Below are 22,851 nucleotides of genomic sequence, written 5' to 3' on the forward strand. Positions count from 1 at the left end.
TTTGCAGAAAAAGTTTGTTGACTGGAAGAATACACTGGCATTCTTCTACCTCCTCATGAGCCCTTTGTACATACTGTTCCCTTTGCCTAAAATGACATTCCTGCTTCCCACACCGAATCCTTTCCTGTCAATCCTACTCATGCTCATCATTTCCTTGGGGAAGCCTTCGCTGATTCCACCCCACTACTGAACTAGATTAACTTTCCTGTTATACATTCTTGCCGCATTCCTCCAAGAGCTTATCCTGTTGGCAATTACTCTAATTATCTGTGTCCTTACTGCTTTAATATTTGACTCCCCCTGCAGACTGCAAATTCATAAAAATTGTCTTGTTCAATTCTGAATCTCCAGTGCCTAACAAAGTGTCTATAATATAACGAATAGATACATGCATGCATGAATGACATAATCTATAAAATGTACTTTTTGTCTGATATATACTGTATAAAATATACTTTATAACAGTTTACCTAATAGTTGTGCAGATGGTTAAGAGCACACATTAGGAGTTGAACAACCTGAGATTGAATCCCAGTTCTTTCATTTACTACAAGAGGAACATTAGACAAGTCCTTTAACCTCTTTTTGCTAGTTTCCCATCTGTACAATGGGAATAATATTAGTACTACCTCATGAGGTTTGTAATGAAGATTTTATAATGTAATTGAGATTATCCACATAAAGCATTTAACATAGAGCCTGACACACATTAAGTGTTCAATAGAGTCTATCTATAATTATAATTATTGTTATTAATTATTTTTGTTAGTGTAAGTCTCACATAGATGGTAGATATTGTTATGACCCCCACAAAGTTGACTCCAGCTTGGGACAGGGTAAGCCAAGTTCTCCTCTCTCACTCCCACACCTAATACAGTCAAATATAAATTAAGTCAGAGCCATGGTTAAGCAATATTCTTTCTTTAATTCCCCTTTGCAGATGGAAGCCCCTGAGCTGGTCCCCACCACCCCCAACCCTTACCCCATACCCTGGGGCCCCCCAGATATAAGGCCCCCACCTCAACCTGGTGGTGGGAGGGGAGGAGAACCCCCTCCCTAGGATGGTCCATTAAAAAAAAATCCTAGTCATTTAAGAAATGAGGCTGGGGACAGGAGAAGAGAGCTGGAAGACAAGGCCCAGGTCAGGTCCACCTGGAGATGTTGAGGTGATGAGGACCCTTGAGAAGGATTTGCAAGCACATCCCTAAGCTCAGGGCCAGCATGGCTGAGGGAAAGGAGACAGACAGACAGGTAGTCTGACTCCTCAAGGTCCTGCCTGCCTGGTTGTGGACAGTGACTCTTACTACCACCACCACAGGCCTCAAGATAGAGAATTTCCTATTACTCTGGGATAGGGTTTGCTAAGCATCCCCTCTGGCCGCTGATCTGGGGCATCCCCAGGGTCCCTCTGAGACCAAATCTGGGAGAAGGAGGGACTCTAGGAACATGCAAAGGTGGGGAGCAGAGACTCCCACCCCACCCTGCAGCTCTACAGGATGGTAGCTCCGGCTGCATCTGGGCTCCGAGGGTCCTTCACACCGATGATGAAGTTATTGGTTCTCCGGCTGCCATGGACCCAGGATAAGACATCTACCTTCTCCACGTGGTGACCCCTGGCTTCCAGGAACTCAATCTCTTCCTCTGTGAACTCACCTGAAAACCATCCCCCAACATACACACATTCAGAGAGTTCAGAGCACAGGCTCAGGAGTCTGACTATCAGAAGTGGGTCCTAGTCCTGGATGGTCTACTGAGGAGCTATACGACCTTGGGCAAATTGCTCTACCTCTCTGAGCCTCAGTCTGCTCATGCATAAAATGAGGATTATCTGAGAACTTACCACATGAAATTGCTGCAGGGATTAAAGGAGATAATAAACAAAAAGCACAGAACTCAGAGCCTTGCATACGGTAAGTGATCAATAACATACAATCATTCTTTATATTGGACAAAGGACTTGGCTTTGGGGTCTTCATTTCACCTGCCAAGGTCAAGCTGCCATTATTGCTTGTCAGGATTACTGCACAGCCCACTAACTGCTCTTTCAGTTTCCAGTCCTGCTTCATTACAACCTATTCACATCGCAATCAAAGGGATCTTTTTAAACCACTAGTCGACCACGTTGCTTTCCCTGCTCAAAACCTTCCAACAACTTTGATGACTCTTAGAATAAAATCCAAAGTCCTTACCAAAGCCTCTAAGGCCCAACATTACCTGGGACCTTGCAACTCTCTCAACTCCTCTCTCCTCACTTCCCTCCACTCTCTCCCTTGCTTAACTCTGCTCTAGTCACCTTCCTGTCCCTTAAGCAGACCAAACATGCCCCTACCTCAGGGCCTTTGCACTTGCTGTTCTCGCTGCCTGGAATGCTCTCCTACTAGATGGTCACAAAACTGGCTCCCTTACTCCATTCCAGTCTTCAAGAATTTCCCTGACCACCATCTGAAATAGCAGAACCCTTTCACCTTTTCCTTACTTTATTTTTTTTCAAAGTACTTACTGCTACCAGTATTTTGTTTGTTTACTGTGTCTCTCTCCACTAGATCATAGGTGTTTTTTTTTTAAGGCACGAATGTTGACTTGTTTACTCTTGAGCCCCAGGGCCTAGAATAGGGTGAGGACACGGTAAATAGTAAACAAGTATTTACTGGATAAATGAACAAATCCCTACCCTCTTACATAAGTTCAGGTCCTCATCATCTTTTGCCTGGGCCATCATCTTGGCTATTTCTTATGTTTTCCTGACTTAAGTTCTCCTTCCTTCAGCCCACCTCCCCTCCATAAAACAAATCAGGTCATATTCCTTCCCCACTCAACTGGATAAAGTCCATACTTCTTAACATGGAACCTCCATGATAAGCCCTGTAACCTCACCTCCCACTGCTCAACAAAAATCTGATCTTCTTATTTCTGCAAATGGGATGATTAAAAGTAGTTCTAGAGATAAAGACACAATATTGAATAGCATTAAATCACTGAGCTGCAAATGTATTCCCTTTGTGGTTCACTTTCAATCCTTCCAGTAATAGAAAGGACTAAATTACAGGCTGGTCTCTAACATTTCTAATCTTCTAAAAAAGAGAGAGTAGACCTCAGTGCCTTCTGTGGGCAAAAACATCTAATTAAAACCTAAAAACATTTGAGTTTTTGTAGCTGCTTATCATCTATTTGTGGGAAATTATGCTATTTTTTCATTTGTGATTATAAGTTTTACTTTTAAAATACATTTAGGTTAAAAAGGAAATCCACTTATAGACACACATTATGTAAATAATGGTTTGATGGTGTGCACATGTGGCAGAGGTCCTGAAGGTTCTGGATAAATTCTGAAGTTTGGGAAATAATGTCTCTAGTCCAGCTGCCCTCCTGGCTACTCTCTGAGCCATTCTTTCTGGGTTTGTCCAGGCTGTTCCCCCTATCCAGAATGTTCTTTACCTTCACACACCAAATTCCTGCTAATATGCCAAGGTCCAGCCAGTTGTCACCTCTTCCATAAAGCCTCCCAGAGCCCTCAGGTGGGTGAACTTTCCCTTCACCAAACCTCCACTCCTCATACTCCTGTCTTAGACTTGTGCCCCTCAAAGGAGGGCTAGGATGAGCACCTCCCACCTTCACAGCAACTTAGCACAGAGCCTTACATTTGATAGAGACCAGAAGATATTAGTTGAACAAAATTCATTTTCAAGGACTTAGCCTCATCTTCCAGCTGGGATCGAAAGTATCACCAGCCAATAACATGGTGTGACTGCTGAGGGTCTAGGTCTGTGGCTTCTAACATGCTTCAATCTAGGAGACACCAAGAGTCAAGCAGTAAAGAACTGAGTCTTTGATATCAGCCAGGTGTATGTCTGATCTCAATTCTGCCATTTACTGGTTGATCTTCAGCTAGTTTATAACCTCCATGAGCAGTTTCTTTATCTATAAAATGGGGATACTGAACAAGCAAGGACCATGTCTCATTCAATTCTGTATCGCCTTTGGACTAGCATAGTACATTGCCTGTTGTAATAAAAACTCCTCAAAGGTACACATACCTTCTCAGTTATGAAATTACACTGTGTTCAAAATTAAGCACCTGCCCTTCTTAGAGGAAAGTTCATCTCTTCACCATAATCTATTAGGGTCATGATCTTCTCTGACCTTATCTCACCCTCACACACCCTGATCTCCTTTCTACCAAACCCATTCCGGCCATGAGTTCTTTGCATTTGTTTCCTTGGCCTACAAAGCTTGCCCAATGTCTTTCCATGATAGGCTCTTCTCACTCTTCAGATCTCAGCTTAAATGTCACCAAAGAAGCCTTCCCCAGTCGTTGAGTTAGTCATATACATCATCCTGCTTTGATGCTCTACAGAGCATTTATTTTTCTTTCTCACATTTCTTTGATTATTTATTCTCTTGTCTGCCTATAGATACAGTATGCCCAGCACCTAGGATAATGCCTGGCACACAGTAGGTATTCAATGCAAACAGCTGAATGAATGATTTGCAAAATGAACAACTATATCTTATTTTACAAATGAGAAAACCAAGGCTCAGCGTGAAGACATGAGTTTCCCAAGACCACAGCCAGGAAATGGCAGGACTGGTTCTGATCCCCAGAGCTTTCACTGTTCCACTAGGAGTTGGTTCAAAGAAACCAAACTTTCACTGGCAGGAAGGTGGTCAAAGCTGGGCCACCCTTGGGAGGAGCCCCTTTCTCCACCCAGCCCTGAGCCCACCCCATGGGGATCTCTGCTCTGCACTCACTGTCCACCTGCAGGAGGTTGGACTGCAGGTCCGGGTGCAGGCGGCCACGGGCCAGGCTGTCACTCAGGTTCCGGTTCAAGGTCAGGACATTCAGCAGAACCTGCAGGCAGCCAAGGGGCAGAAGTCAGAGATGTCCCAGAGGTCTGGGCTCAGGACTCCATAGCCCTTGTCCTTGGTCCAGACTCCTTAGTCTTTAGAACACTTATACCAGGGGTGTCATCTGGGTCTCTCAACAGCCCCAGAAGACAGGCAGGCCTTTGATGACTGTCTCCACTTCACAGAGGGGAAACCAAGAGCCAGGGAAGAAAAGTGATTCATTGCAGAGTTTGGAGAGTCAGGAAAGAGGCATCACTAACACCCAGTCTCCTTTAATATAACCCAAGGTTCTCCTTCCTTTCTTCTTGGCCAGGAAAGGGTTAATAGCTGGGCATGGTCTAGGGCACAATGTGGTTACTTTTAGTTTAGTGTTTAAAAGTGTGGGTAGGCTCTGGAATCAAACTGCTTGCTCATTCTTATTAAACTGAACCTAACTTCTTAACCTCTCTGGGCCTCAGTGTCCTGTTCTGTGAAATAGAGGTAAGGATTCGTCCCAAAGTTGGGAAGATTAGAGGATTAATACATGTAACACAATAGCTTGGCACTTAGAAAAAGCTCCATAAATGTTAGATATTTGTTATTATATCCATTCTACAGATGAGGAGATGAGGTTCAGTGACAATAAGTGAATTCCCTAACACTACGCAGTTGGAAATTGGCAGCATTTAGGCTGGGACACATGGGTTTCTGATTCCAAAGTTCAGATTTGTTAACTCACCGCCTGCCAACGTATATGCCAGGCACATATATCAGATGCTCAAGACATTTGTGGAACTGCTGTGAGGTGTTTTAGAAGGTAGCAGGCCTTTCCTTTCAAAATCAGACCCTAAAGATGGCTGCTTGATATTCAGATATTGACTAGTGGTATGATGGAACTTAAGGTTGACAGAACCCAGATGGCCCAGATACTGTATCACCTTTCAATTCTACCGGCCCCATGATTTCCCCTGCAACCTGGGAAGACATGGAATTTCAGGGCTCCATTTTTGCTAAGAACAATGTAGTCCATGTCTGCAGGGCTCAGGATGGGTCTGGCACAAAGCAGCCTCAGCCCATGTTTGCTGCATGAGTGAGAGATGAGGACAAGCCAAAGACAAAAGGGGCATTTGTAGCCCAGGTCACAGCTTGGCTCTTGGCCACAAAAGGCCTATCACGGGGGAAACCTCACCTGGGTCAGGCCACTGAGGCCCCGGGCAGCTCCATTGGCCCCTAGGGCAAGGTAGGTCCCACAGAGCCCTTCCGCCGGCCGGACCACAGTGGGCAGCAGGAAAGACAGTGGCCTCTTCCCTGGCTGCACTGAGTTCTCCTGTTGTCAGAGGATGGAGATCACAGGGGGATAAGAGGTGGGGCAGAGACAGGGAAGGGCTACTCCACCACTCTTCCAACATCTCGCTCCCTCTCCTAAATCTTCCACAGGCCCAGTTTTTATGGGGACCAGTGCTTTCCCAGGCCACAGTTTGCTGTCTGTGAAATGGACAGAGTCCCTGGATAACTGAGGTGGATAACGGACCTCTGGGCTATGGGGCTGCTGTGGGACTACCATGGGTGGCAGGAGAAGGGCTCAAGCCAAGAAAGATGTCTATGGGGAAGAAGAGAATAGTCCCACCCTGGTCATCTCTGTCTTTGTTTGCTGGGGCCCCAGTCTGCAGGGTGTTAAGAGTGCTGGTCCCCAAATAGATAATAATTCATATCTTCTGCCTCCTTGGGTCCCCCTTCAGTGCCCCCTAATAGGGCTGAGCCCCATCAGCTCAGCATCACACAGTCATAGACTACTAATGCTTTAAAGTACCCAAAGCATCAAAAGGGGGCCAGTATCCTCACTGTACAGGTGAAGAAACTGAGGCCCAGAGATGGGGCAAGACTTTCCCCACGTCACACAGTGAAACAGTGGTAGAATGGTACAAGGTTTCTTTGGACCCACCAGGCTCCAAGCCCTAGATTTGGGCTGGGGGTGAAGTAGACATCTTGTTTAGGCTGTTTTTCTTTATAATATAATTTCCTAGAAGAAGTAGGGAGGGAGAAGCAGTCATACTACTGCACCTCCTACCTAGCTTCAGGGTCCCCAGGGGAGGAGGGAAGCAAAGCCCTACCAGGCTGGGTGCAGGGTGGTTAGCAGTCCTGTTGGGCCAAGAAAAGTCCAGCATCTGGCTGTTGAGCAGGATCCCAGAGGGGGTGATGAGGCCGCTGCCAAAGGGCCGGTTCAGGGAGCTGGAGGCCAAGGTTAGGGCCACGTGAGCCCGGAGCCTGCCCTCACTCCCACCCAACCCCCATCTCCCTCCTGGTGCAGATGATCCCTTGTGCCAGGTTCTGAGTCTGAGCTGGCATACCTGACCATGGCCACAATGAAGTCATCAGGGCCCATGATCAGCACCTGGGCAGCTGTAGGATTCCCATTTAGCTCATAGATGGGCAGGAGCGGAACGGGGGCTGTCTGGGAGTCATTGATTTGGCCCCGGAAGTAGGCAGCCTCCACCTTGCTGAAAAGACAAGGGGTAGGCAATGAACACACAGGAGGATCTCATTACAACTCACCTATACATTTTGTGATGTCTGTTTGTGCAATTATTTGATTAACATCTGCCTTCCCCACTGAACTACTAGGTCTAAGAGAGGAGAAGCTCACTTATTCTCAGCATATATGGAATGAATAGGAAATAATTATCAAATTGAATGAATTTATTTAGGTGTTATTCAGGTTTTCTTCTAGAGTCAATGTTTAATTTATTTCATGTTTAAACCTTTCTATGGAAGTACTTGGAACATAGTGGATGTTCAGGATATATTTGTTTTGAATGAACAGACTGAATTCATTTAACTTAATGCTTGTAGTCCAGAACTAGTTTTATTAAGAGTTTAGTCAGAGGAGGGTTTCCTATACAGGGATCTTTACTTGCTATTAGAATCTTTTTCAAGGCACAGGAGGACTTGGCACATAGTAAAATCTTAATAACTATTTATTGGATAAATTAGTTGAGTTAATATAGTGAGTTTTTTTAATTGAATAAAAGATTCTTTAAATTCTATAGTATTTTACAATATTTTGTGTGTTTTAGAGCTAAATTTGCATTGATCTTGAAAACATGCAATTCTCCAATTTTAAAAATTCAACTGAGGATTTCTTATCTGATAATGGTTAGTTTAGTTATTCTAACTGGTTAGAGAATGACAAGTTACCAAGGATTACTGAAGAAATTCATTCAGTTTTCAGCCACAAAGGCTGGTGGCTACACAGGGAAGAAGGCGCACAGCGCTTTGTTTCAAGTGGTCTTGGGGGGTGGGGGGACAGTACGGAGGCTTGGTTTTTAGGCTTTATCCTTGTGGCCTTGAGCTAGTTATTGTTTTCAGTTCCTGCTGCTTTTGCTTTTTTTATTATTAGCTGTTCATTTAGTCTCATAATTTCCAACTTAATTCATAGAGGGTTGTTTGAGTATCAATACAAATGTGGGTGAACTATATTTTTTGCTTCTGATTTTCCTTTTAGCTATGGACTGTCAATTACAGTAGCAGTTAAACAGTAATCAATCTTACCCCAATTACCAATGGATAACAACAATGATATTTGTTGAGTATTTATTATGTGCCAGACAATGTGCTAAGTTTTGCGTGTATGATCTTGTTTAGTCCTCACCGTGACCTCATGAGGTTGGCACCATTACTGTCAGGCCCCTTGTAGAAACTGAGACTTAGAGTTTAAATGACTTGCCCAAGGCTGCACAGCTAGTGGATGGTGAGGCTGGGATTTGAACTGAGGCAGTCCGACCAGAGCCCACAGTCTTACTACTATGTTATGTTGCCAATGTAGGTACATTTAAATCAAAATCCCCACCACCTCCAGAATTTGCTTGGAGACTCTTTCATCATTATTAGGCTTTCTTTTTCCACTCAAAAGGGGGAACAGATGGGTCCATATAGGGCCTTGCTAGGATCAAAAAAATCTGAGAGCCACATGAAGTAGATGGGGAAACTGAGGCACAAGGAAAAGCAACTAGTGTCATGCTGTGAGTTAGGGTCGAGCTGCAATTGACTTGGGACCTCAGGCCTTACTGCTCCACCAGCTGCTTTTCACCTGATTCTTTCCCCACACCTACCTCTGCAGTGCCCAGTGTCCTGCCCCACAAGACCCACCTGAGCATGTCATCTGTGCTCTCAGTGATGGTAGAATCGTAGGCAGGATCTCCCAGTCTGCTGGCCAGAGCTAATGCGATCTTCAGGGTCTGAAAACAGAGCAGGGGTGTGGAAGAGGCAACCAAGGTCCTCCCAGCACCTACCAGGTTCCTCGTGTATGAGAAAACTTGTAGGCAATTTAGTCCTGCCTTATGGCATTACCCCATCCCCCCACTCTTAGTGTCCTTAGACCCAGAGTAGAGTGGAGGAGTCAGCCTTACCTCTGCCACCCAGTGAAGAGTCTGTTCCCGGGATACCAGGCTGGTGAGATTGAAGCCCTCGAGGATGTTGAGAGCACTGATGAGGGCAGGGCCTGTGTGTGGGGGTCGGGGACTGAGAACCAGGTGGCCTGAAAGGACAGGAAATGACCGATGGCAGAAGAAGGGTCAAGACATCTCCACATCCCACCACCACACTGACTGAGACCACTGCACTGAACCTCCTCATCAGACAGGGAAACTGCATTGAGAGGCAGAGGGACCCACCCAAATTCACATGGCGAGTCAAGGGCAGGGTCAAAATTCCAACCCAGAACAGTTGTCTTTAGTTACCTCTTCCATACGAGGAAACTAAGGCTTAAGGAAACTGTGATTTGCCCAAAGTCACACTGCAGTCCATTGGCAGAGAAGGACAGATGTCCAGATGTTCAGATTCCTGGTCTACCATGTGTCTCATTTCAGCTCCTCCCTCGGGCCAGCGTACTATTTAGGGTCCCTGATGGCCCCACCCCTGAAGCTTCTTGGGAACAACAAACTTCTCTTCCTATCTGAGGTACCCGTTATTAGATGTTTGGACATCAAAGGAATAATAATAATACCTGACATAATACTAATATAAACTAATTAACTAATTTAATCCTCATAATGGATGCTGTTATCATCCCCATTTGACAGGTGAGGAAACTGAGGCACAAAGAGGCAGCTTGTCCAAGGTTACAGGAGATCAGGGGAACCCAGAGTTTTCAAGATACTGGCATTGCCAAGAGAACTCAGGCTGGGGAGGGCAAATGGAAATCAAACTCTACACATTCAGTACCCATTCTCATCATGGTAACTTCCAACATCGTCTCTTCAAATCCCCATGGGCACTCTGAGAGGAAGGCATTATTATTATCTCCATTTTAAGGAGGGAAAAGAAACAAGGCTCAGAATGGAAAGTGGCTTGTTCAAGGTGAATGGCACAGCTGGTACTCAAACCCACGTCTTCCTGGCTCCTAAGCATTGCTCGTCCTCTGCTACTACCACCTCTGGCAGAGGAATTAGGCTTGGAGATTGAGGTCCAGAAACCTGAACTCAGAGCCAGCCTCTCCTGGAGCTTGAGGTGATCTGGCCTCAAAGGGAGAAAGTTGGAGAGCCTTCTGAGGGATCCAGGAACCCAGCACTTTGGGTTCAGCAAACACAGACCTTATCCCCAACATAAGCTTGGCTTTCTGGGCTCCTCATTGTTTTGAGTTTGGTAGGCTAAGTTTCATTCCTTCCCTGGGCCTCAGTTTCCTTTTTGCACAAAGAGGCAGGTCTATGACTGTCTTAAAGGTTTTGTTCTAACCTGAAGCTAGGATGGGTTTTGATCTTATGGATTCTTCTTAGGAAGTACAGGGCAGTGAGAGTTGGGCTGGGAAGGGGGCTGAGGCAACACAGAACCCAAATCAAGAAAACCTATAGCCAGAACCCCAAATTCCAGGCCTCAGCCTTTGACCAGACCTCTCTCCCCATATCCCAAATATTTGGGGTAACTGACCCCATGACTACTTCAGAAGGTAGGCTGGCTCTGGCTTGCTTCAAGAATGGCTACTTGGGCAGCTCATTGCCTCAGTTTCTCTCCTGTGAAATAGGGAGGAACCTCTAGGCCAAAAGGATGTGGCCGTGGACTGGGAGGCTTCTCCTGAGTGGGGACCCTGGGAGTTGGGGAGAGGTCACCTCTGTACACGCCAGACACGGGGTTCTCCACGAGAGCACTGTAGTTGCTGAAGTCCTCCTCAGTTATGACACCCCCTGCATGCTGAGCCTAGAGGGGAGAGAATGACCCCCCGCCCACCACTGTGAGTCACACACCACACTGTGAGTGTATAGGTTTGGCCTAAGGCACATGTTTGGATCACACACAAATCAGATGTTTATAAGTTTTGTGCCTTCTGCAATTCCCATCATGGCTTTTAGGGACCCCATCAGCCCTGGGTACCCCAGGAAAAAGGAAGGGGGAAAAGCACCTAACAATAAGCACCCATTATGTGCCATACTTGTGCTGAGTACAATCTATGAATGACCTCCTTAGCTTGGCCCTTTGTGATCTGGTCCCTGCCTACCTCTCCCACCTCATGTCTTGCTATTCTCCAATGAGTTCTGTACAGCCACCCAGAGTGACCTGCAGGTCCTGAACTCATGATTCCATGTCTTTGCAGATACTGCCCTCCCAGCTGATGTAGAAGGAAGATTTTCCACTTAGAGCAGCACTTGCCTAGGAGATACCAAAACTGAATTCTGCATTTCACTACAATTAACTAAAGCCACTCTAAAATCATGAACTCTGGATAACTGTGGTAGGAATGACCCTTACTGGACATAACTGAGCACTTTACAGACCAATGAACCAATCTTGTACTAATAGATGGGCTCTTTCTATTTAGCATGCTAATTTTCAATCTTAAATTAACATAGCCACTAGGAATTCTCTTTTTAAAGCACATTTTAGTACTTGAAACCTCTGACTTCTAATCTATGCTCAGTGAACTACATGTTGAATTTCTTGGCTTTGTCTGGAAAGTTAAACACAACTTTGGGTTTTTTTCTCTTAAAGCTCTGATGGTCTTCATTAGAGTTTCTTTCATCCCCTTCTCCACCACCAAGAGAGGGTACACAACCCACATCTGGCTAATCAGAGCATTCTTTTTCTGTGCCACAGTGATTGGTTTGAGAATAGTCATGAGCCCTACAACAGGCTGATGAGAGAGACATAACCTTGAGGCTTTGCTGGAACTACTGGAATGAGAACTACTCTTCCTCTGTGATGGCTTCCTGCAAGGATGGCTGGTGAGAGCAGGTGTGGAAAGGATCTGACAGAGAGTGACTTCAAACAGAGGAAAGTAGAGTTGTGGGGCAGAGAGAGGTCAGACCCTAACAATGTGGATGGAGCTCTTGGGCCCAGCAGATCAAAAGTCAGTACTCTGCCAGTGAGTCCATGTGAGATGGGCATTCATTATCACTTCTATACTTCCAGTGCCCAGCACAGGGTCTGGCCCAGAGAGAGCACTTCATGAATGTAGAGTGAAGTATGGACCTGTTTAATTCCCACAACTGTATGGCAGACACAGGTATAATCACCTCCACTGCATAGATGAGAGAACCACTGAGTTAGTCTATATACCCTTATCTTGAGCATAAATTTCTGTCAGGAGTTTTGGACCATTGCCAACAGTTCTCAGAACCCACTGCTGCCTCAGACTAAGACTCTTCAGGATTGGTTGGTAAGACCTTTTGTCAATCCTCCATGGTCCTGATAGTCCAGTATAGGAGATATTTCCCTCAAACCCTAGAAAACCCAAGAGCAGGAGGGGATTGTGGGCTCAGGGAAGCTGAGGCTGATCCTGGGTCTCCAGCAGACCTGGAGGGGCCAGGCCACAGTCAGGTTGGCATCAGCCGTGGGGAGCTCCAAGGTATCTCTCTCAATCGAGACAGAATATTCCCATCACCCTAGGAGGTTCTTTGTGCCTCATCCCAGCCAATCCTCCCAACCCCCAAAACTACTGATCTGATTCCTATCACCAGAGGTTAGTTTTGTCTATTCCAGAATGTCAAGTAAATGGAATCCCCAATAAATATATGTAAAAAGACAGGGAAGTAAGGGGGAAGAGGACATCCCTGTAATAGGGCTGGGGCAGGTAGGTGGGGGTGCTCCACTCGCTCACCTCGGCCACCATCTCCAGTGTGAGGTTGCCACCGGCATAGAAGGCAGCGGGGCCAGAGGTGCCCAGCACATCCAGCACTGCGGCCAGGTCAGGCCGTCGCAGCAGTGAGCCAGGGAGTGGTGGGTGGCCTGAAGGCAGGAATGTCTCACGGAAGCGCTCGGACGCATTGGGTGGCGGCTGTTCGGCCAGGGCTTGGGCTGCGGGCAGCAGGGACGCGAGGCTGGGCTGGGCGGACTGGACCCGATGGCCGAGACACGCAACAGGTTGGGTAAATGAGGGCTGAGTGGCCAGCCCTAAGTGTTCCAGCCCCCCCAGGAGCCTGTTGGGGTGTTGTGGAGGAGGTTGGGGTGTATATGGGCCTTTCCCAGATCCCCTCACTTGAGGATGCCTCCTCGTGAAGGTAGAGTGTTGGAAGAGGGGGATCTGAGGAGCAAACTGGAAGAGAGGTGCTTTCTGGCTTAGGCCCCAAGTCTCAAGAGGTTCCCTCTCCCCTCTCCATCAACCTCATGCCTTTCCCTCCACCCCCCAGGCCCCACTGACCTAGATCATGGGTCACGTTGAAGCCATCTTGGGCCACAGCTGCTGCGAAGGCCAGGACTTGGGACCATGGCAGCCTGGGGGAGCCGGAGAGCAGGGGGTGGAGGATGTCCTGGGAGGGGGGAGGAAGAGGGGTCCTGGGGGGGGATGGGGTTCCTGGGAAGGAGAGTCCTGGCAAGGGAAGGGGATATCAGGAGGGGGAGTTGGGAAGGGAAGAATCCAGGAAGGTAGGAGAAGGCCACTCAAGGAGAGGTGCAGGCAGGGGCCCCTGGTCCCCAGGGGGAGAATCTTTACCTGCCATAGAGCTGATGAGCTTCATGTAGCCCCTTCACCATTCCGGGGACCCCCACCAAGAGCCCAGGCTGGGCAAGGCGGGCAGGTGAGGGAGAGAGGAGACGAGGTCACTGGAAGGAGGGGGCTGGGCTGAACTCCGCAGAGCCCCAAGCCAGGGATGGGGGCTGGCACAGGGGAGAGACACAGGCCAAGTATCCCAGAGGAGGGACAAGCTGTCCCCAGCAGGCTTCCCTCCCATCTCCCTGACTTCCTATTTGCAAATACAGAAAGGCCTCCTTTATCTATCATAGTTGAGGGATTTATTAATTAGGCAAACCCTTTTAAGAGCCAAGACATTACCAATTTAGATGGAAACCTGTCTATATTGGATTATACCTACTCCTGCCTTTTAAAATAGTGGTCAAGGGACCTTCATTTAACATTTGCATTATCACACCACCATTACTCTGAACTGTTGATAACTCAGGGGTGTGTTTGGCATTTGCCACTGCACTAAATATCTATTTTTCCAAGTTATTTTATTTCCTTCTTTGTAGACAGGGGGTTTGCCTCTAGCAGTTCCTGTATCATCTTCCAATACCTCAGGGGGCTGGAAAGTTACCATTAACAGACTCAGAGTGAGATGTGTGAGTTATAGTGTGGCAACTTTGTGACATCTCAGATGGCTCAGTGGCCTTCTTCCTTCCTTCTTATGTGCCAGATAGACAAGATGACCAGAGAAGTACAGTGTTGCTCTACTGCCTGTTATCAACCATCCAGATTTTTTGTTCATTATTTTATTTTGGGAGCTGCCTATCTCCCTTATAGCCTAAGAGCACCTGCTTAACTCTTTTCCTCACCTCTACAGTAAATACTTAGCAAAGTAATGCTGGGGTTAGCAGAAGGGCAGTGAAGGGAAACACCCCATCCCTCCCTCTCTTCTCACTAGGGTCCCCACCTTGGTCTCCCAGGATCTCTGTAGGGCCTCTTCCCTGAGGGCCCCTGGTGCAGACTCCCGGAAATCAATCAGGTGGCTCTCATTTCGTCGGATGTCATGTACCAGCATTACACCCCCACTGGGAGAGACACAGAACAGGGAGGGTGATAAGTTGCCACCCTTCTGAACAATTAATCTGCCATCCCTCAGCACCTCCTCACCCCCACCCCATGGTGATGGCTATAGGCTCAGCTTGTCATCAGGAGTCAGGTGTCTGAGCCCCTTCCCCAGCAGAGAGAGACTCAGCCACCCTACCAGGGTGGGGAGTGAAATCAAGGGGGTTGGGGACTCAGAGTCCATGGACCTCTTCCAGCCTGTCACTGGAGACTTTAATCCCTGATTAGGGAAAACCCAGAGACTGGGAGAGCAGGATGTTCTGCTCCCCCTCCGCCTCCACCCACCCCACCACAGATGGACCCCTGCCAGCTTCCTGCACCTGCCTCTGTGGTATGTCCCTGTTCCTTCTCCCAGGACTGAATTATGTAAGGACAGACTGTACACAACCAAAAGTGAATTTCTTTGAAAGGGTTGGAGAATTGGTCTTGTAGGACCCAAGATATGGACTTAGTCATCTTGTCCCTTTTCTGTGGCTTGTTTCCATCTGAGATGGGGGTTATATCTGAGATAATTGGCCTGCAGCCAAGTAACATAATGAAGAAAGCAGGACAGATAAACAAAAGGGAGTGGTAGGAACTACGGCCAAGTGGACAGACAGTACAAGCCCCATCATGGGAAGCAGGTTCTATTCAGCTCCAGATTACTGCAGCCATGTGGGAATGTAGGCCCAATGTTACCAGGTCTCCTGATTGTTTAAGCAATGTTAGAGATCTGGATTTTTATGAACATTCTCAACTTTTGAACATTAGCAAACAAATTTTCAAAAATTTAAGTGTGCAAACCAAATCAGCCTGTGTGCCAGGTGTGGCCAGTTAATAGTCTCAGTTTTAAGACTTCTTATCCTGGGGTATATTTCTGGATCCAGAGCTGTCATCAGATTCACAGGGATTTGTTTTAAGGATTTGTAAACCCTAAAAGTTTAAGTGTTGTGGCCTTAATTAATGATGATCTAAGATTGAGTGTAGGAAGAGAAAATGCAAGGAGTTGGGGCCCAGCTGCTCCTGTGCTCAAACTTGGAGACCCCCACATGAGGCCTACAGACCAAGAGACAGAAGTAGGCCTGAGGCAACTCAGCCTCCACAGATGGGAGCTGCTTACCCGCCCAGGCCAGAACTGTGTGGAGCCACGATCCCCAAACACAGGGCTGCTGCTACAGCCGCATCCACGGAAGATCCCTGTTTACCAAGCACCTCGATGCCCAACGATGTGCAACGGGCAGCATCAGTCACAACAGCGCCCTGGTGAAAAATCTGAAAGGGAGAGGGGACTAGGTGGGGGCAGTAGGAGCCCCCTGCTCTCCCTAAGGGACCTCCGCTAACCCCAGAACCTCCACAGAGGGTAGGGATGGGAGCTCTGCCCTTTTGTCCCTTTGACTCTCCCCTATGACTCTTCCCTCCTTACCTCAAGGGCCTCCTACCCAATCAGTTGAGCTATGTCCCCTTCATGCCCGGGAGCCCCTCCCTTGGAACCTTCCTCTCCCAGGTCACCGCCCTCTCCTTTTTCCATTTGCTGGCTTCCTTCCACCACTCAGCCATCCCTCAGTTCCCACGGTCTCCTCAAGCACTTCCTCACCCCTCCTCCGCACGTTCTCTCCTTCTACCCCACTGCCTCCACTCACCTGGGGGTCCCCGAAGTAGATCTGCATGATGAGCGCCACAGTGACACCCGTGGCAAAGGTGAGGCAGGCCGTGACGATGACCGTGAGCCCATCCTGGCGGCAGGAGCACTCGGACGCTGCGGCGGAGAACGGGTCTTTGCGCGTCTCCCGCAGAGGCGACCCATCCTGGCTGCCCATCTCCGACGACGACGATGGCAGCCGCTGCAGCCGGGCTGACTTGAGGAAGGAGTCCGGGTCTGCGGGAGGCCAGGGGTCGGTCTGGGCGCCTCTTACCTGGCCCTGCCCGCCCTGTAGGCGGGGCTATTTTGCGTCTCCCACCCTCCTCTCCGCCCCTGTCAAACAAACTCCACTGGACAGCACTGGTCTCCTTTCGGTGTCCCCCTGAAGCACTCCAGGGTGGGCGAGGGCGGCGGTCCCAGCTTGGAAGAGACAGGGACCCTCAAATGGGCAGCAGGGCAGCTGAATTCCCACTCCCAAGCCAAATTTCCCAGACGCAGGACCCAGGGCTGAGAACACTTCCTGGAGGGGGGGGGGGTTGGGCCCTCCCTGGAAACCAGATCCTACCCCAACTGCGGCCCAGCACCTATGCAAGGAGGCAGCTCCATAAACTGAGTGGACAGACCGTGGCTTCCAACCTTGCTTCCTATCCATCTATCCATCCATCTATTCATTCAATACAGAGGGTCTGCTATGTATCTGGCCCTAAACTACTAGATGCTAGGAGAAAGGAACAGACAGTTCCTGCCCTCATGGCGTTCGCAGACCAGTGAAGGAAGAAGATAATAAACAAGTAAACAAAGGAGTAGATCATTACAAGTTGTGGCAGGTGCTATGAAGAAAAAGGATTAAATGGTAGAGAATACTAGTGTATGTTGGAAGCATTTAGCTGGGGAAATCAGGCAGGGACTCTCAGCAGAGGTGAGAACGAAGGGATGAGAAGGAGTCAGCCATATGTAGAGCAAGGAGTGGGTGGAGTAGAGTGTTTTAGAAAGAAGGAATAGCAGGTGCAAAGGCCCTACAGTAGGAATGAGTTTGGTGCACTAGAAAAAAATAACCAACATCTGGTGGCTCTGGTATGGTGAACAAGAGGAAAGAGTAGTGTAGTGGAGGCAAGCCCAGAGGCACTGGGCCTTGTGGGAGGCAAGAAGCTTGGCTTTTACCCTTAGAGCCAAAGGAGATCACTGGGAAGTTTTAAGCAAGAACATGAAACCATCTGCTTTGTGTTTTAAAAAGATCACTCTGGCTGCTATCTGGAAAATGGACCCGAGGATAATAAAAGTAGAGGTGGGGAGACCTGAAAGCTCCTACTTGCTGGGTGACTATGGACAAGTCATTTCAAGTCAGGAGCCTCACTTTCCTCATCCTAATAATGGAGCTGATCCCTAACTAGCCAGATGGTACAAGGATTCCGTGAGGCAATGTATACCAGGCACTCTGTAGGTGCTCACTGAAAGTTATTTCCATTTCTTTTCCACCTTGGCCAGGGCAGAGATGTTCTTCCACCCCACAGTTTCCCTGCTCTGGGTTATATTAACCTTGAACCCAGGTCTCTAAATGGCCTAAAAAGCCTGGGTGTTTGTGAACAGTAAAGAAATATCCTGGTACCTTTCCCTTAATTCCTGACTGCACTCACAATATTTTTTTAAAAGTTCATCTGATATATGTTTTTTAAATACTTGCCACTATGGACTTGGAGTACAACCCCTTTGTATCTGTGGGATAATATTAAAAATTGACTTATATTTTCCAGTTTAAAATACTATCATGGTGTAAAATGATTATAAATCAATAAAAAAATGTAAAAAAAAATACTATCATGGTTCATCGATGCCAAAATGATAAAAATCCAAGCTCCTTGACCTGGTGTTCAAGGTCCTCCATAACCCATACTCTTCTCTTTTGTATAAATAAGAAACCACATACATATATAGATAATTTTTAGAAATCATTTATGGTAGTTACTTTTGGGGAAAGATGCTGAAGATGGAAATGAGATGGAGTGGTATAATTTTTTGTTTGAAATTTTTACTACTTATATTTCTTTTGTTTTTTTTAAAAAAACAATACATATATTTTTAAATAAATAGAATTAAATGCAGAAGATAAGAGTGGAGAAGAGGACTTTTACTTTTTCTTACCGTTCTTTTTTTTTCTCCGTGAACATGTAATTTGTTTTTAAATTTTTATTCAGAAAAAAAGAAACTTGTCTTCTGGAAGCCTCCTTCAGTTGATCATGCTTGCTTCTAACCCTCAGCACCAGCACCACAGAGTCTAAGTAAAACGAATTCATCCACAAAACAGATGTTAAATTCCTGCTGTGAACACAGAACTCTCCTTGTCTCCTAGAGGCTTCAAATGAATTGCAGGAAAGGGTTTTGTACTTATATTTATTGATGCTAACTATATACCAGGCACCTTACATACATTCCCTCATGGAAGTGTTCCCATAATTTCATGAGATAGGCCCGCTCTCTCCATTTTACAGATGAGGAAACTGGAGCTAAGGTTATATAGCCTGCTTAGGGTCATAAATTAATAAATGGCAGAACCAAGAGTCTGTATAACTTGAAAACCTCCTTCCCATTGCTCCACATGGCATTAGGAGCCATTTCCACACTGAAAAAATGAACTTTATAAATTAGTTCTACTTGATATTTCCAAGCACTTGTCCTTAAATCTTTTATTTTCCAATCAGATATGAGGAGCCAGGAGGTGAAGGTGATATGGCCCCATCAGAGTCAGATATATTCAAGACTTCTTATTCTACCAATCACTTGTTATAAATATATATTATATGTGAATATATAATATAAACATAAATGAATATCAAGTTATTGATTTATTCAATAAAAATATTTACTGAGTACTTACTGTGTAAGCAGTGGGGAAATAACACTATTGATTTTACTGATGTGTAAGGACAACAGCAGGACACTGAGAAAAGACTAGTTTGGGACTAGAAGGAACAAGTCTTTTGAGGTGACAAAGATGAGTTTAATTTTGGCTATTCTGAAGTTATGGGACAACAGCAAGAGTTGTCTGAAGGCAGCTGGCCTAGTAGGCATCTAATTTTTATCTGCTTAAACACTATTCCCCACTCAATTTTTTTTTTTAGAGAACACTATATCCCCTCTCTCATTCTTTATTCCCTCATTTCTGACCAGAGTGACTATATGACCTAGCAAAGCCAATCAGAACAGGCATCTTTGTACAGTTCATGTTCCGGTTCATGTGACCGGCATCAGCACCAAAGATACTCAGACTTGGGTTTTTTTGCTAAAACTATTGAGAACAAAAAGGATTTTCTGTCTAATTTGCTGAGGTGGTAAGATATAAGCCTGTTGCTGCTGGGGGCATCTTGACCCCACAAGATGGAAGGCTTTCTGAAGATGAAGTCCATAAAAAAGGAAGGCAAAGCAAAAGATGAAGAAAAGCCAGTTCCTTTTCAGACCCCTCGATGCAGCTATGCCTGAAGCCCTATACTCCTGAACTTTTCAGTTATGTTACCTGCTAAAATGTTCTTTTTAGATGTAGTTCAGTTTTAGCTGAGTTCATGACAAAAGAACTCTGCACAGAGTTGATCTGGCAAGTCTAGAACTCAGGAAAGACATCTTGGCTGGAGACTGGGATCATACCTGGCTTGCTTACTCCCTTGAGGGGAGGATCAATAAGATTTTTGAAACAGTGAGAGACATGATCAGAAATACAGGGTGGTATATGGATTGGGGTTGGGGAGAGGCAGAAGGCAGGAAGAGTAGTTAGAAGCCTATAGGTAATACAGGTAAGAGAGGATGGTGGCTTAGTGTACAGTGGTGATGACAGGGATGGTGAGATGGAACTTGGAACATATTTAGGAGGGGGACAAAGAGCATCTGATCACTATGTGGAAGTTAGAGGAAGGGGGAGAAACATGGGTGGCTCCTGGGCTTCTACCTTGGGGACCAGATGAATGGCAGTGTCATTAATTGAGAATGACATTGGGGGAAGAACAGGTGTATGGGGAAGAGATGATGGGTAAAGCATACAACACGCTGAAGATGAAGCATTTGCAGGACATCTAGAGGCAGATGCTGGGAGAGAGAGAGGCACACAGGGGCCTGGAGCTCAGAAGAAAGGAATGTATTTCCCCAGTCTTGAAGTGGTCACCATCTAGCTCTGTTTTCCACAGGGCCTGCTGTGGGGTGCCTGGCACTCAGTTCTGGGGAGTGGCAGGCTAGAAGCTAGCTGGGCACAACCAGAGTCCTGCATAAGAGGATGGGGCAGTGCTACCAGGTTGAGAACATAGGCAGTCATGTTAGCCAGCAGGCTGGTCCAGCTGGGCCAAAGGAGCCCGGGGGCTTGGAAGTAGTTCTGGGAGACATGGCATTGAAATGACTACACAGGTAAGATGGTGAGGTCCTTAGAACCTTAGTGCACAGTGTTGGCATAAGGTACAGGTTCCCAGAAACTCAGGTGACCAGGGTCTCTGCTGGATTTTTGTACAGTTGAGGACAGAGCCTGTATTACCTCTCCAAGGTACTCCCTGAGGTCTGAGAACTCCCTCCCCTGCCATTCTTCCATTCTGAGATCTTCTCTTTCATTCATTTATGTATTCAGTAGTTTTTATTGAGAGTTTAGCACTGTGCTGGATGGTGCAGAAAGGATGGTGAACAAGACAATCATGATCCCATCCTCATAGGGCTTACAGACATGGAATAATCAGAGGTCACACAAATAAATAATCACAGGTTTTGATAAATGCTGACATTCGTAGGAAGCAAAGAGAAAACATATCACGTTTCCTACCTCTAGTTTGGGGAGAGAGGCATTCCCAGTTGAGCTGGAAGAGGAAACTAAGGCCCAGGTAAGGGTAGGTATGCCCATTGTCACACAGTGAGTCAGGGCAGTGCTGGGACCAGAAGTGGCACTCCTGACCCCTGACTAAAGGACCTGGTTTCAGGCTGATATCCACCAGGACACACCCTTCCACTTCTCTCCCTGCTACGATCTGATTTCAGAGCTACTCTTTCTAGAAAAGCAGTTTTAATCTGCGGCTTTGACATTTGATGTCCATAAGCCTTCCCTCAAGCCCCCTCCAGGCAGGGTGCAGTCTAGTCAGGTTGGCAGGGGCTACTGGTCAGGACCAGATGATGGGAAAGTTGTGGAAGGGGAAAGAATTTGGGCTAGGAGTAGCTGCACAAGGGCCAGGCTAGAGAGAAGCAGGATCTGCCAGGCTAGTAAGGGATAGGGCTCAAGTGCAGGCACTGAGAGGAAGGGAGAGTGAAGCAGAAGGATGCTTTAATGCCAGGAAGTGACGTTGAGGGAATGAGGGATGGGGGATGGAGGATGAAGAGTGGAGGGGAGGATAGAGTTGAGCCACAAGGATAGGAGAGAGAGCATTAGGGAAGAAATGTTCAGAGAGCTCTTGGCCCCAGGTCTCCCCCAAGAACTATCTCCTCCCTACTCCCACCCCTTGCAGTTCCTGCAGAGGGTTGAGGAAAATACAGTAAAATTCTGGAGCCTGCTTGCTAGGGGGCAGGGTACTTACTAACATCCTGGCCTGATCCATTGCTCTGGGAGGGGTGAGATAATTTACAGGGCAGTGAATGTGCTCTGGTCCACAAGGACTTTGAAAGGTCATGCAGTCCATCCCCCTGTCTCCCAATACCCACTACTCACAGATGGGAATCGTATTCTTTCTACCCATCCCTGGACATGAAGAGATTCTCAGCTTCTTTTCATGGTCTCTCCTTCCCACAATCCCTGGCTGTGGGGAAGTTCCTTTCGAGACCTAACCTCTATCCATCCTGCTGCAGTATCTGACTTGGTTTCTCCTATCCTGTTTTCTATGACTAGATAAAGTCCTTTTCTGGGATCACAGCTGTTTCTCCCCTGCAACATTCCTTCCTTATTAGCTGGTTCTTCCCAAGGGGTAACCCCAATCCCTCCTACTGCAGTCTCCGACATCATTCTCCCTTGTCGCATCCTAAACCTCCAAGGCAGAAATGCATCCCTAACCTCACCAGATAATTAACAGAGACAAGGGAGAAGGGAGCGGTCCAGGAAGAAGGAAAAGAATTAGGGAGATGGAGCTGGAGGTGATGCTCCGCGCAGATGGAGGACTGGGGACGTCCCAGGGGCAGGAACCCGGCCAGCGGGCCTCACCAGTATCGGGGTCTCCCAGGAAGGCGTCCTCGTCCTTGCGGCCCCTCAGAGGGACCGCGGGCGTCGGCTCGTCCTCCGGCAGCCTCGGGAAGCTGGTGATGCTCATGTAGTCCACCGGCGAGTAGGCGCCCAGGGCGCTCTCCTGACCGGCCTCGTTCTCCGCCGCCATCCTCGCCCGCGCCCCCCAGCAGCGCAGCGCCTGCCGGAAGTGGTGCGGCGAGGACCGGGGTAGGGGGGGGTGCAGAGGGGGGAGGG

At 47.3% G+C, this 22,851-nt stretch overlaps 1 protein-coding gene across 3 annotated transcripts; it reads right to left on the reverse strand.

The window, feature by feature from the left end:
• Positions 1-905: 905 nt before the first annotated feature.
• On the reverse strand, positions 906-22,800 carry GGT7 (gamma-glutamyltransferase 7). 3 transcript variants are annotated; one of them, XM_031687900.2, is made up of 15 exons: positions 22,597-22,800; positions 16,453-16,688; positions 15,933-16,084; positions 14,679-14,796; positions 13,742-13,809; positions 13,451-13,524; positions 12,911-13,107; positions 10,926-11,013; positions 9,231-9,358; positions 8,971-9,059; positions 7,173-7,322; positions 6,936-7,053; positions 6,014-6,151; positions 4,757-4,849; positions 906-1,653 (listed from the first exon to the last, which is right to left on the reverse strand). In XM_031687900.2, exons 1-15 carry the CDS (start codon positions 22,763-22,765, stop codon positions 1,591-1,593), a joined length of 1,881 nt encoding a protein of 626 aa, XP_031543760.1. In that variant the 5' UTR covers positions 22,766-22,800; the 3' UTR covers positions 906-1,590. The 3 variants fall into 3 exon arrangements, with proteins under 3 accessions (XP_031543760.1, XP_006202686.1, XP_072800180.1); XM_006202624.3 differs by having other exon boundaries at positions 4,750-4,849; XM_072944079.1 differs by having other exon boundaries at positions 4,750-4,849; positions 13,451-13,533.
• Between the last annotated feature and the right edge of the window lie 51 nt (positions 22,801-22,851).

This window comes from Vicugna pacos, chromosome 19 (assembly GCF_048564905.1).
Source record: "Vicugna pacos chromosome 19, VicPac4, whole genome shotgun sequence".
Lineage (NCBI taxonomy): Eukaryota > Metazoa > Chordata > Mammalia > Artiodactyla > Camelidae > Vicugna > Vicugna pacos.